The sequence below is a fragment of the Vulpes lagopus genome, chromosome 6, assembly GCF_018345385.1.
Source record: "Vulpes lagopus strain Blue_001 chromosome 6, ASM1834538v1, whole genome shotgun sequence".
In the NCBI taxonomy this organism is placed as follows: domain Eukaryota; kingdom Metazoa; phylum Chordata; class Mammalia; order Carnivora; family Canidae; genus Vulpes; species Vulpes lagopus.
The window spans coordinates 9,197,881-9,212,564 of NC_054829.1; the positions used below are offsets into that span (position 1 = coordinate 9,197,881).

At 55.6% G+C, this 14,684-nt stretch overlaps 1 protein-coding gene across 1 annotated transcript in view; it reads left to right on the forward strand.

Moving 5' to 3' along the window:
• The first annotated feature begins 2,397 nt into the window (after positions 1-2,397).
• Positions 2,398-14,684, forward strand: part of CLMN (calmin) — a 116,196-nt gene continuing 103,909 nt past the window's right edge. Inside the window, exon 1 of the mRNA XM_041760135.1 lies at positions 2,398-2,572. Coding sequence (XP_041616069.1) covers positions 2,491-2,572 — 82 coding nt within the window. The 5' untranslated portion in view covers positions 2,398-2,490. The remainder of the gene's footprint in view (positions 2,573-14,684) is intronic.

The following is a 14,684-nucleotide window of genomic DNA, read 5'->3' on the forward strand; positions in this document are numbered from 1 at the left end:
CGTTATATTCCTGTTCATCCTCTGGTTAAACTTCCCCACAGTTATGGTCAACTCACTGGGCTGTGAGGTCCTGTCCCTGATGGTGTCCCGGCACCTAGAAATGGGCAGCACACAGGAAGCCACTGGGGGGGCCTGTGTCCACTGCCCCGGCTCCAGTTGCTTGGCCAGTGGTGGCTCCCTTCATCCTCTGGGTTCAGCTCCAAGGTCAGTCTTTCAGGGAAGACTCCCTAGATCCCCTTCCCCATCCCAGCTACCTACCCCAGTGGATTTTCTCTGTTCTGGAAGTCACTTCTGTATGATTTTGTTTCTTGGGTAGTTTCTGAGGGTAGGTTCACTCACCTGATGGCCCTGCCTCCAGACCACAGGGTCTGTTTACCTGCCGGGGCTGCATAGGTATGAGGAAGTAGCCCATCCATCTGGGTTTCTAGTAGTTCAGTAGCATGAACAGGGATGAACACAATCTATATTTATTTTTATTATTTTTTTAAAGATTTATTTATTTATTCATGATAGACACAGAGAGAGAGAGAGAGAGAGAGAGCAGAGACACAGGCAGAGGGAGAAGCAGGCTCCATGCCGGAGCCTAATGTGGGACTCGATCCTGAGTCTCCAGGATTGGGCCCTGGGCCAAAGGCAGGCGCTAAACTGCTGAGCCACCCAGGGATCCCCCACAATCTATATTTAAATGCTCAGGGAGCCCTGCCCACCATTTTTTTTTCTCTTGGAACACCCCATATATAAGGCCTTCTGTGTGTGTGTGTGTGTGTGTGTGTGTGTGTGCACGTATCCCTGTCCCAGCACTTAGGAAAGGCTCAAAGCCCTGAGCTAGGGGCTTGGACCTCATGCCCCTAACTCACTCTTCAGCCTTGGGTAAAGTAAATTCCAGGATTCCAGGACCTCACTTTTTTTTTTCCAGTGTTCGTGAAACCAGTTAAGAAGTTTGCCTGCTGGGGATCCCTGGGTGGCTCAGTGGTTTAGCGCCTGCCTTTGGCCCAGGGTGCGATCCTGGAGTCCCGGGATTGAGTCCCGCGTCTGGCTCCCAGCATGGAGCCTGCTTCTCCCTCTGCCTGTGTCTCTGCCTCTCTCTCTCTCTCTCTCTCTCTCTGTCTATCATAATTGAATAAATAAATCTTAAAAAAAAAAAACCTCATGAGTCCTGCAGTAGGACTCATAAGCCCCAAACAAGACAAGACCCTGGAACTCTCAAGAGTTAATAGAAACAGTGAAGAAACCCCTCCCGGGAAGGCCCCTACTCCTTTTCAGTAAAAGTCTCAGAGAGGGTCACCTGGGAGCTTCAGGGGACTGAACCCGGTGGAGGTAGGGGTGCGGGCTGCTCCTTCCTTCCTTCCTTCCTTCCTTCCTTCCTTCCTTCCTTCTTCTTTCCTTCCTTCCTTCCTTCCTTCCTTCCTTCCTTCCTCCCTCCCTTCCTCCCTTCCTCCCTTCCTCCCTCCTTCCTTCCTTCCTTCCTTCCTTCCTTCTTCCTTCCTTCCTCCTTCCTTCCTCCTTCCTTCCTTCCTTCCTTCCTTCCTTCCTTCCTTCTTCCTTCCTTCCTTCCTCCTCCCTTCCTCCCTCCTTCCTTCCTTCCTTCCTTCCTTCCTTCCTTCCTTCCTTCCTCCCTCCCTTCCTTCCTTCCTTCTTCTTCCCTTCCTTCCTCCCTTCCTTCCTTCCTCTTTCCTTCTTTCCTTCCTTCCTTCCTCCCCTCCTTCCTTCCTTCCTTCTTCTTTCCTTCCTTCCTCCCTCCCTTCCTTCCTTCCTTCCTCCCTTCCTTCCTTCCTTCCTTCCTCCCTTCCTTCCTTCCTTCCTTCCTTCCTTCCTTCTTCCTTCCCAGAATCTGGGGGGGGGGGGGCATCTCCGCACGGGATCCCCAGGGAAAAGGTTCCCAATATTCAAACTCAGGAACCAAGTCCTTCTCACGACGGCTGTCCCCAGTTGCAGGTGGACGACGGGGACTCCCCCCAAGTCCAGCTCTGCCATCGCTCGCCCCTACTCCCCGGGTGCCCGCGGGGGCGCCTGGCCTCGCTCCCCTCGGGATGGTGCGGAGGGAGGGGACCCGAGGCCAGACAGCAGGGGGGTGGCCCCGGCCGGGGGTGCGCGTCGCCCCGCCCACCGCCCCCTGAGATCACAATCTGGGGGGGCCGGGACCCCGCGCATCATCACCGCCCCGTGGCGACCCAACAAACACCCGGGGGGGGGGGCGGAATAAAAAAAAAGCAACCTGCGGGAGCCCGGCCTCCGTCCCCCGCCCGCCCCGCCCCGCCCCTCGCCCCCCGGGGCCCCCGCCCCCGCCCCCGCCCCCGCCCCCGCCCCGGATGGGGGAGTGAGCGCCAGCCCGGCGCCCCGCACCGCCGCCCGCCCCGCCCCGCCCCGCGCGCCCCGCCCGCCCGCCCGCCGCTCCGGCTCCGCGGCGCCCTCGCCCGCGCCCGCGCCCGCGCCCTCGCCCGCCAGGCTCTCGCCCGCCGCCCGCCCCGGCGCCCCGGGCCGCCGCGCTTCATGGCTGCGCACGAGTGGGACTGGTTCCAGCGCGAGGAGCTCATCGGCCAGATCAGCGACATCCGCGTCCAGAACCTGCAAGGTAGCGCCCCCGCGCCCCCGCGCCCCCGCCCCGGGGGGCCCCGGAGCCCCGACCCCCACCCCGACCCCCCACCCGACCCGAGCTCCCGGCCCGGCCTGCCCCGGCTGGGCTCGCCCTCGGGCTGGGGGCTGGGGGCTGGGGGGCTGGGGGGGCTGGCACTGCCGCCCCGGAGGTCGCCGGGGGTGGGCCGGCGCACGTGCGAGTGCGGGGTGGGGGCCCCGTCTTCTTGGGGTGCGGGGGGGACGTCGCGACCCCCCTGCAGCCGCTGCTGCGAGTTTGGCCAAGTTTGAACGTGTGGGCTCTCGGGGACCAGTGGCCCAGGTCGGGGACGGAGGAGAAAGTGCCACTGCGCGCGCGCGGTGCGTGTGTGTGTGTGTGTGTGTGTGCGCGCGAGCCTGCACCTCCCAGGACCCCTGAGGCTGGGGCGGTGGACGCAGGGGGCGGCGCCTGCTGGGGTGGGCTGCGACCTGGGGCGACCCGGGGGCGCGGATCCGGGGGCGGGGGTGCTGCGCTCCCAGCCCCGGGCCAACCAGGCTGCAGCGAGCGACCCCTCCCCGGGCCTGCGGCTCCACGGGGGGGGGGTTCCAGGGTGGGGGCGCGGCCACCTGGACCCAAAGGTGAAAGAAAGGGAGAAAGAGAAACAAGGGCTGGGGTGGCTCCCGCCGCGCGCGGGGCGTGCTAACCTTTCGAGAGTTTATTCTTTGTGCAAACTTGGAAAGCGCAGCAGTGTGTAAAGGGAGAGAGTCACCCGGGTCGCCCTCGGGGCCCCCCAGCCCGCCCCCCCAAGCCAGCCGCCCCTCCCGGAGGTGTATTTCCAGCCTCTGCCCTTCTCATACGTGGGCTTTGTAGAACTTGACGGACTTCCACTTCCGGCCTGTCTGCAGGCGCTCGGACCTGGCTGGCCAGGCAGGAGAAGTTTCTTTCGCGGTTTCCTGGGCAGGCTTGGGTTTCTAGAGATTCCAAGGTTGGGGGCGCTGCACAGGATGCTGGGAGACCCAGGCAGAGAGAAGAAGGGGCTGTGGGTGCCCCCCTCCTGGGTACCTGCCTTTACTGCTGGAGGGTGGGGATCCCCAGCCTGCAGGGTGGAGTGGGGCAGTGTGTGTGTGTGTGTGGGGGGGGGCCAGGCAATCAGCTTTAAACATTATACCTGATAGAATGTCTCCTGGCAGTGCTATGGACCTGCTCCCACCCCTGAGCTCTGCAAGGACAGTTGCAAACAGAGGTGACCTGAAGTGGGGTGGGGTGGGGGGCCAGTGCAGTGGACGCTGGAAACTGCGTTTGCTCTGGGCTCCCCTGATCTCCTTTGGCTGTGATTTGTGCCAAAGGAGGAGGATCAGGCTGGAGATGTTGCAGATGATCCCTTTTGATAGTAAGCCTCCTGTCCCGATCCTGCTGCCCCAGAATTGACATCCTATTTGGGGGTGGGAATTAGTATCCCTCGCTGAGATGGCATGCGGTTTGGGCTGTCCTGGGGTGTGTGTGTGTGTGTGTGTGTGTGTGTGTGTGTGAGGCAATCAGTGGGTGGTTAATAAACACATGCTAACCAATTCTTAGTGCATCAACTCCCTGCATTCCTCTAAGCTCAGCTCCCAGTGTAGAGGGGATTGACTTCTGTGAAGGGAGGCTCAGCCATATGAGCAGTTGCAGCTGGAACTCTGAGAGGAGGCCTTCACTACATGGGGACAGTTTGGGATGGGTCCTGAAGGCTGGGTAGGGTGTTCACGGAATGGGCTCTCCTCTCAGCTCCCAGTGAACTGGCCTCGCTTTTAGGCGATGCCAGTTACCATTTGAGCGTGTACCTTTGTAGATGGCTTCATTAAGGTATGATTTAGATGTCATAGAATTCACCTGATTTAAGGTCACAGTTCAGTAATTTTTAGCCCGTCCACGGAGTTGGGCAAACATCCCAACAATCCACTTGTGGAGCGTTTTCACTACTTGAAACAGCTCCCTGGTGGTCAGCATGTGCATCTCGCAGCCCTGGACCCAGGTGACACGCGGTTCCTTGTTGCTGTGAAGACAGTTCTGCCTACGGGTGCAACCCTCTCTGTTGGTCTGCTCATTGGTGGGGGACAGTTGGGTTGTTTGCAGTTCGGGGCTCTTGTGAGGCTGTTCGTCCCTGCGGTGTAGGGGAGCATTTGTACCGTGTAGGTGCCAGCCTGTGGCTTTGCTGCCATGCCCAGCTTTGCTGAGGAGGAACTAGGAGAGGGGGAAGAGGTAGGGGCAGGAATCCGTCTTCTCTCCGCTTTCCTTTGGCTTCCCTGTCTTTGGCCTGGGTGCTTACTCTTCCCTCCACATCTCTGTGCTACTCAGGAAGTCCCAACCAAAGGACTGAGTCCAGAAGGCGCCGCTCGCTGTGCTTTGAGCATCTGCCCAAACCAGCTGGTCGGTTTTGCTGGGGCCACAGGCGGGGCGGGAGTCTTGTTCCTCCAAACTCCGAGTGGGTGGTAGTCAAGGGAGGCAGGAGGAGTCCAGGAAGAAGGGTTGTTTTTTTGAATAAAGGTGTGTGCTTGCTTAGAGCACAGGTGGTCAACAGTTGTCGTGGTGATGGGAGGTTGGGTATGGTGGGATTTCCTGAATCTGCAACCATAGGGGCCAAGGAGCATGCCCAGCGTCCATCTGCAGGTGGTGGCTGCTGTTATTAGAGTCAGGCGGTCCTACTCTTTTCACACACCTTTCACTCTTGTGGTCCTGGGACCAGGTGCTTGCCCCACAATGTCAGTCTTGAGGACCCTGCATTTCCAGGAAGAACGGTTCAGTAGCATACCTGCACGCTTACATCTTTCTCCCTACCTCGGCTTCCAAGTTGACTTGGAGGTATGTTGGCCTCTGCTCATTTGCTCATTGAAGCCTTTATCCATGGCCCTGAACTGTGGGGGTTCCGGAGTCCAGGCAGGTATGTTTGTGATGTCATCAGGTCATCCCCCACGGAACGCTGGGACGAAGACTTCCTGGCCTGTCTTTGGAGACTGGGCGAGCTCAGCAGAAAGCATGGTCTCTCCCAGGAGGCCTGTCACTCAGCTTGCCGTAGCTGACACGTGGGCAGATGAAGCCCTCAGTGATACATTCACTTTGCTGGCTCGTAGAAGCGTTTGCAAATGAAAGGCTCGCTGCTGGAGAGCACGGGGTCCCTCATGGGGTCCCTTCCAAGGAAATGGAGGTGACCCACCCAAGCTGTTGACCTTTTCGGAGAGGAGACAACAGAGTTGCAGGATGCTGGCAGCCTCCCCCTGGTGACCCTACTTCCTTGGAGCTTTGTGGGGTAGAACTGAGCCTAGAAGCGGTCAGTTAACCGTTCTGTGCTGTGGTTCTTGGCCCGACTGTGGGTCCCAAGGGCTCTGGTGCCTTTCCCATGATGAGGCTATCATGTCTGCTTTCTCCCCCCCCCCCCGCCCTTTTTAAAAGACTATTGATTTATTTATTCCTGAGAGACACACAGAGAGAGGCAGAGACACAGGCAGAGGGAGAAGCAGGCTCCCTGTGGGGAGCTCAATGCAGAACTTGATCCCAGGACCCCGGAATCATGATCTGAGCTGAAGACAGATGCTCAACCACTGAGCCACCCAGGCGTCCCTTGTGGTACTTTCCTGTTCTGTTTAACAAACACATGCAGACAACAAGGAGGGCAGTTGGTTCTGATTCCTGCCTTAAAGGAGCGTGCAGCCAGACGGGCTCAGATGTTCGGCTCCTGGGGGTCCCCTGTTGCTCTGGCGCCTCTTCCATCTAATGTCGTGCACCTTGACCTCACTGCTTCAGAGCAGCACAGCTAAGACCCAATACCCAGAGCCGGAGGTAGATGGATGGAGTTGGGTAGGCCCAGGCAGACGGGAGGCGGTCCCCTCTGCTGCTCTGGGGGGACCAGCAGGGCCCTGCTGCCTGCTACTCCCTGAGCTATGTCCACACCCCTGCCTCAGCCAGAAGGAGCTGCGAAGCCACAGCGCCTGGGGTTGGCAGAACAGGAACTGCGATTTGGGGTGCTTGGAATCAACTGCCAGATAGAGGTGGAAGCGCTTCACCTGACCGAGCAGCCCGTGCATCAGGCACGGCTCTAACTGCCCCCGTGAGGTTTTCCACCAGCCTTTGAGGTGGGTGCTGGCTTCGGAAGTGGAGAGAGGTCAGGTGACTTGAGGTCATGGGCTTCCCAGCGGAGCTGGGATGTGAACCCGGGTCAGGCCGAGCCCACGTGTCCTGTGGCACTAGCTCTGGGAATCACATGTGATGGGTGCCCAGGGAGGAGCCGGTAAGCCGCCTGGCGGGGAGCAGAGCAGGCTGGTCAGAGGAGGGGTGTCGGAGTCCGGCCTTGAGGGCTGAGCAGAAAAATGTGACTGCATGGAAATCCTAATGGCAGGCTCCGGCCAGGACAGTGCCTGTGTGGTTAAAAAGATCAGCCCTCGCGGTGTTGTCCACCCCCACCTCCCCTGATTCCATTGGCTCAGGTCCGGAGCAGGCCCTCCCCATGCCTGCCTGGACTCTCTGGTGACCTCTTTATGGCTCTGGGTCTTATGTCACTTCTTCCAATCTCCCCATCACTCAGTCGCCCCACACATGCCCTTGCTAATCCCTTCAGGAGGGCCCCTGATCCAGCTCTGGGTGGAGGGAGGCAACTGGGTCCATCCCAGGATAATAGCATCATTGACCATGGACGTCGCCATGTGAAAAATGCTGGGCTGCACCGGCTCACGGGATCAAGTCCAAGCCCCTTAGCCCGGCATGTGAGATCCTCTGTGGTCTGGGTTGAGATGCCAGCCAGCCTTCTCTCTGACACCTACCTACTTGCTCCCAGCCCCCAGCACCCTCCCCTCCTGGCTCTCATCCCCATACCTATACCACCTGGGGATACAGCAGAGGGATCACAGATGGCCCCGGGTTACCCAGCATCAAGGAGGAACCATTCCTGCTTCCACCTCCCCCAGCTCCCAGAGGGCACAGCCTGTGTGCTGGAGGTTTCTGTATGAAGTCAAAGAAAATCAAATGCAGAGGCTTCCTGTCCTGTAGGAACTTGCTGTCCTTGAGGGCCACAGCCCGGGTCTGTATACTTGGTTCTAAAGGATAAATCCTTATGTAGAGCATTTTTTTTCTGGGCTCTCTGTCGGAGTTAGGCTACAGGCGTTTAGTTAGCTCTGGATTTTGCCCCCCAAGGACCATGTTCTGGTCCCAGCTCCACCCATAACCTGGGGCATGGATTCTTCTCCAGGGGCCTTTCTGGTTGGAGCCTTTTGTGCATCTGGGGGAGCCATAGCCAGGACCCGGAGGCTGACGCCCTTGGCCTGGGTCCTGGCTTTGTTGCTAACTTGCTGTGGGGTCCTGGGAAATCTCTTTCCCTGGCTGTGCCTTAGTATCTTCACAGCAAAATCAGAGCGCTGGACGCTCAGGCTCAGATGGGCCCCTTGGAAGGTAGTGTGAAGAGTGGCATGGCCTGGATGGCATGTGCCCACGTAGAGGCACCTGAATGCCAGTCCCTGGCCACTTGGGCAGCCGGCATGCAGCCGTGGGCAGCACTGAGCACAGCTGGTCACGCTCCTGGATTCTTCTGTCAAGCACTAGAGACTCCCCACCGCCCCATTAAGGGTCCCCTGTAGAAGAGGTTGCAGTTGATAAGTCTGCTGTAGGAGCACGCCGCAGTAAGTGGTGCACCTTCCTGGCTGAGCTGTTGGTGGCTGATCAAGTACAGTCTCGATGAAAAGCCCAAGGAGGGCCGGGGACACCAGCTCTGAACCAGCTGGGTGGAGTTGAAGGTGCCCAGGGGGGTGTAGTGACCCGTCATCCACAGTCAGGGCAAACTAGGGCATCCTGCCTCCCCTGGTGCAAGTTTGTACTGACAACCAGAGGGGTCAGAGCCCAGGTACAACGAGAGTCCTAGCGAACAGGTTTGTCAGGGCCGAGAGGGGCCCTTGGTCAGCTGGCGGCTGACCTAGGAAGAAGTGTCACCGCAGGGTTACTTATTAGCAGCCACGGCCCCAGTTGGCCTTGACTCCGACCCAGCAGCCCAGAGCCACCTGCGGCGGTGCAGCCTCGTGGGAGAGGCCGAACTCCTGACCGGACCGAGCTCTGGGGAAGCGGCCCTTTGCCGAGGAGGCCTAGATTACATTAACTGCCCTCCCTGACCCGTGGAACACTCTGGCATTTAATTTGTGACTAGAACAGCTGAGCCACTGGGCACAGTCCTGCCCAGGCAGCCGGAGGTCACGCCTGCCCTGCTTCAGAGGGGAAGTGAGAGAAATAAAGTAATTGTCTTTTTAGTGATTGAACCATGAAAAGTGAACTCCCTGTTCCCATAGAAACCTCTTCTGATTTCTCCCACCCCCTCCCTTGCGTCTTTTTCTTTTTCTTTTCTTTTTTACGGTGGTAGATTGCATCAGTCATAGAAGGAATTAGAGGCAGCATCAAAAATCATGAGCGTGGCTTTAAAGAATCTTTGGTGGGGCTCCTCGCCCCCCAACTGGTCTGTCTCCTCCTTTTCTTCCATGAATTGTTTTCCATCAGAGCAGGGGTTGGTCGACTCTGGTTTGCGGGCCAGATCTGGCCCACTGCTTGTTGTTGCGAATAAAGTTTTATTAGAACACAGCGGGGCTCATTTTTTGCATGTTGTCCTCAGCTGCTTTGGTACTAAGGTGGCAGTTGAGTAGTTGTGACAAAGAAGTACCCACAAAGCCAAAAATATTTACTATTTGGTTATTTACTCTGTGGAATGTGGGAACCCAGAGGGCTTCCTGTAGGGTGGCGGGGGCCTTCCTTCTGAATCTAGACTCAGCACGTGACAAGGAGGAGATGCTCGTGATGACATTCGCAGGGGACACTTGTTGCACGTGTAACAGGCCCAGCCTTGTTTCCAGAGGGGTGATGCACACCTAAGGTGGGTTCTGGCCCTGCCTTAGAAAAACACTCGCCCCCGGGAAGCCTGGCCATTCAGCCAAACTGCAGGTGCTGCGTCCTCCTGAAATCCTGGGAGCCGGCGTGACGGGGTGAAGGGGCCACTCCAGGAGGCCCCAGGACGCAGACACATGAGTATGGGGAGGCTGAGATAAGCATGTTAGGACCAAGGGTGCTCAGGGCGGGCACTGCAGGAGTCTGGGGGTGAGGGGAGGCCCAATCCATCATTAAGAGTGAGGGTCCTGGGGGGACAGGGAATAGGCTGTAATGGCAAATCTGTATCTGTGGTGTGAAGCCAGGGAGTAGGGGAGTGTATGGTGGCAGGCAGGGTATGGGCTCTTGGGTCGCATTGTGACCAGGGTTGGGGTGTGGGGTGTACGGGGAAGTGGGCCCCAGGAGTGGCCTGTGCGTCTGATAATTTTCCTTCTTGGCCTTCTGGAGCACTGAGATCCACTGCTTTCAGGAGATGATACCCCAGACCCCCCAGGACCAGGATGGGGAGAAGCCTGGGAGGACCCTGGGGAATTTGTAGAGGCCCTGGAGTCACTTGTCCAGTCTTGCAGGACTGGAGGTCTCATTGGAAGGGCTCCAATGACGCCGTGCCCCACTCCTGCTTCCCTCTCCTGGGGGGCTCTCCATGTAGGCAGGAACCTTTGCGATATTTATATCCCTCTCCTCTTTTAAACTATTTTTAATCCTCTATGGTATGACATACTTAAAAAGCAGGGTTCTGAGGCCTTCTAGCTGGGAACTGGGGCGGCGGGTGGGGTGGGGGCATGGAGATAACCTGCCAGTTTGGTGGTGCAGGAGCGTGGCCCTTCCAGGGCACCCTCCGGTCGCCCTCCCTCACCTCCACGTCAGTCCTGGTCCTGCTCTCTCCTTTCGCCTTTCCATTCTTGCCTGCTATGGCCAACATCCATCCCCTCGGTTGCCGGGACCAGTCTTTTCTTGCCTCCAGCACCTCTGATCCTGTTTCATGCCTGCAACCCCAGAGATCTTTCTCCGTATTGATCTTCTAGCAAGATGCCTCTCTGCCCTCAGGATGAAGCTGTGCTGTGTGCTCTGGCTCCCTCACTTCTCTTGTCCTTCCTGGAATGAACCCGACCCAGCTGCAGCACCACAGGCCCCTCCTCCCTTCACCCTGTGCCTTTGTGTGCAGGACTCCTGCAGAGGATGACCACGACCCCGCCTAGAGCAGCCTCCCCGAGCCCTACCTGCACCTGCCTGGGTAGAAATCCCAGCGACCTCCTCTGAACTCCGGGAGCCCCCATGTGCAGATCCCTGAGAGGAGTGCATGTATCTTTGTCCTGTGAGCCCCTCGTACGGACTAGGTCTTCAGAACTGTTTGCTGAATTATTGGAGGATGAGCCCTGGACCCTCAAAGAGGGCCACGTCCTAATGTCCAGGACCTGGGGTTATGTTACCTCACTCGGTGTGAATAAGTGAAAAGGTGTTGAGATGGGGAGATTATCTCGGGTTATCCAGCTGGCTGCAGTTCATCCCAAGCATCCTTAGGGAGGCAGGAGGCTCAGAGAGAGAGGGAGAGAGAGGAGAGGTGACTGGGAACAGAGGTCATAGTGATGCCCTTGCTGGAAGGGACCATGAGCTCAAAGGTGCGGTTGGCTTCTGGAAGCTGGAGAAGAGAAGGTCATGGATTCTCCCGGGAGAGTCTCTAGAAGGAACACAGTCCTGCTGATAACTTCAGTTATAAACCTGTCAAATGCATCGAGGGTTTCTGACCCCCAGAAATGAAAGATAATAAATTTGTGTTGTTTTAAGCCTCCAAGTGTGTGGTAAGTTGTCACAGCAATAACAGAAGACTAACACATGAATTGCAAGCAGCTGTCAAGCCTGGTGGACATCCAGATGGTGGCATCGAGCCAGGCTAGGAGTGCAGAGACCAGGGTTCTGGCCACAGGGCCGCCACCGCTTGGCTGTGGAGCTTGGGGAGGCTACCTGGCACAGGGCGAGAGAGCAGGAGACAGGAGAAAGGGCTCCATCCAGGAGTCCACAGGCCACAGGTGTGATCTGAGATCCCGGCAGGGCTGTGAATGACCCCAGGGATGGTGTCACGGGGCCCTGTCTCTGCTCCGGGGCCGGGGCAGTGGGGAGGGCTGTGGCATGAAGAGGGTGACATCATAGCAGCCTCCAGGTACAAATCCTGTTGGGTAAACCCTGGGATTTAACGCGTTCTGGCAGCTGTTACACCTCCCTTCTAATCCTCGTGTTCTTTTTAGAAATGCTATTAACCGAGAACAGGTCTAGTCCCGGGCACTTGAAACAGTCTTTTACTTCTTGTGAAATATTCAAGTCTGTTTAGAAAACAAGAGAACATCCTTAGGGTCTTGCCTTATGGGCAATTCTCAACTTTTGGTAACGTTAAAAGTCCAAGGCTAGACATATAAGTTATGAGGAACTTAAATTCCCAGAGAAAATTCTAATCAAGCCTCACAGTTGAAGCATGGTTGAAGGCCGCCATATTGTTCTCTACTATTTTTTTTTAATTTTTTTTATTTATTTATGATAGTCACAGAGAGAGAGAGAGAGGCAGAGACACAGGCGGAGGGAGAAGCAGGCTCCACGCACCGGGAGCCCGATGTGGGACTCGATCCCTGGTCTCCAGGATCGCGCCCTGGGCCAAAGGCAGGCGCCAAACCGCTGCACCACCCAGGGATCCCCTGTTCTCTACTATTTTGGCAATTTCCCCCTTCCTTCCTTAGTTGAAGGGCACCTCCCGACTTAAGATGCTCTGGCTCCATCATCTTCGTGGTATTAAGTCTATGAAACCAGTAATCACTGGTAATGACTTTTTTTTTCTGTTTCTACTTATTTTTATAAGACAAGGATGAAACACAATCAGATGCTTCAGTAACTTCTGAAACATGGTACAACGAAGGAGGCAGTGTAGCTGAAGGTGGCCCCTTCATTGTCAGGCTGACTTCGTGAAGCCCTGACTTGAGTAACAGAGGCTACCTTGGAGTGTCATTGTTGTGAAGAGTGTAGCAGAGAGTACAAGTACAGGATGTGTAAGAATCAACTAAGTCAAGGGTTGTCTTTTCTTTTTTTAAAGATTTTATTTATTTATTCATGAGAGACACAGAGAGAGAGAGAGAGAGAGAGGCAGAGACACAGGCAGAGGGAGAAGCAGGCTCCATGTAGGGAGACTGATGTGGAACTCGATCCTAGGACTCCAGGATCACGCTCTGGGCCAAAGGCAGTTGCTAAACTGCTGAGCCACCCAGGGATCCCCCAAGTCAAGGATTGTCATAATTGATTAAAGGGCATTGATGTGATTATGGGAAACATAAGGGAGGTGGCCACTTTCTGGAAGACACTGTACATGTCTTCCAAACAACCCCCGTGTGGGTGTTATTGTCTGTCCCCCAGACACTAGGGCTGAGCAAGGATGCCAAGCTATGAGCTAACAAGTGGTAGAATCAGGAATCAGAAGTAAGCGAGGGAAGATGGAATAAGTTGGGGGGAGGGGGTGTTAAGAGCAGGCACTGATTAGGTTTGGGGGAGGGAAGAGAGTTGGTGAACACTGGCTCAAGGCCCAGTTGGCTACGGAGGAGGCAGTTGACTTGTAACCCAGGAAGAAAGCTGGACCAGGCTGAAGGGTGTTGGACAAGAAGCCGGCCAGCCTTGGGTAGTGAGCCTTATTGGAGGGGGACTCAGCTGTTTATGGTCACGTACTTACCAGGTTCTTCACGCTGCGACAAAATCAAGTCTAGATCCCTAACAGATGATTCCCGACTGGTGATTCCCAGGGGCAGAGCTGAGAAGAGTAGGGACAGGGATCCCATTCTAAGAGGTTGACAAAATGAAATCCCTGTAACCTTATGGCGGAACTGACCGGAGGCAGCCGTGGGAAACCATCCTATCATTCTCATCATGGGTTGTGATAAGGGCAGTGGCAGATTATAAGGCACAGTCACCTTCACTGTATCCTTTAATTCTACTGTAAACCCCTGAGGTTAGCATTATATCCCCTCTACAGATGCAGACATTGAGGCCCAGGGGAGGTCAGCAGAGCTAAGGCATGAGCTTTCATGTCCTACTGTGGCATCTGAGACTTACCTGGCCCTGCAGACCCCCCAGCACTTGTTGGGAGCCAGGCTGTACGAGGTATTCACTTTCCTTTCATGCACACAAGGGACTGTGTGGAACTCTCCCTTGGAGAACTGGTCTGGCCTTTGAACTTGACACTGATCCGAAACAAAACAAAAAGTGATAAGCTGAGGGCCTTCACCAGTGGCAGTGTTGGCAGGCCTGGATGATGGCCTGTCAAGTTCCCGGAATTGCTGTGGGCGGGTGCCACGAAATGGCTTACCTGTAGGAGGATGTGGGGAACTAGATGCCATGATGCCACGGGACTGGTGATGGACGAGCAGAGGAGGTGGCCAGAATCAGTCAAGAGCTACCCTTTGGATAGACCGTTTTCCCTGGGGTGAGCACTGCTGTACTGGGATTTGTTATCAGTGATGGCTTGTTGACTGCTGGTTTGGCCTGGTGGACCAGAAGGCTCAATGGGCTGGGCAATGGGGCCCGTCCTGTCCACCACTGTGTCCCAGGGCCTTGCTTCTTGTTCTAGGCTCAGGGTGTGTTCAGTGTATGTTTGTTGGATATGTGAATGTAGACTCAAAAGTATAGATTCCAGGCTCTGGCAGACCTGGGTTTTTAGTTTTAGTTTCTTTAGTATGTAGATCTCTGAGCCTTGCAACATCTTTTTAGTGAAAATCCCACCTTCTTTTGGTTGTTAGAATATTCAGTGACATCACATTCTTCAACATGTTTCCATTTCCTTTGCCTTTTCTGAATCATACATAACTATGGATTTCCAAGGTTTGTATGAAAAACAGTGGTTCTCCCTTATTGCCTTCTTTCCCAGGGCCAATCTCTTATTGATTTTTTTTTTTCAGATGGTTTTGGTATTTTTCCTTCATGTGTCTGAGTAACATGCATATATTCCTTTGTCTTGATGTTTTGGTTCAAGGATCTGATTTCTGACTGTGGAAGATAAGGCTATAAGTCTCCTCTTTACCTCTTCTAACTTCAGCTCTTTCCCATCCTTCCAACTACGTGATATGTTTTCATCATATTTTTGGTAAAGTTAGTAATTGAGGTTTGCGTCATTATGACTAGGTCAGCACTATTCAGAGCTGAGTCCTGTGGTAACTTATGATCACTTTTCCCTTCCTGGTCTACTTTTGGTTTCCTTGGAATTAGAAAGTGTCTGTTATTG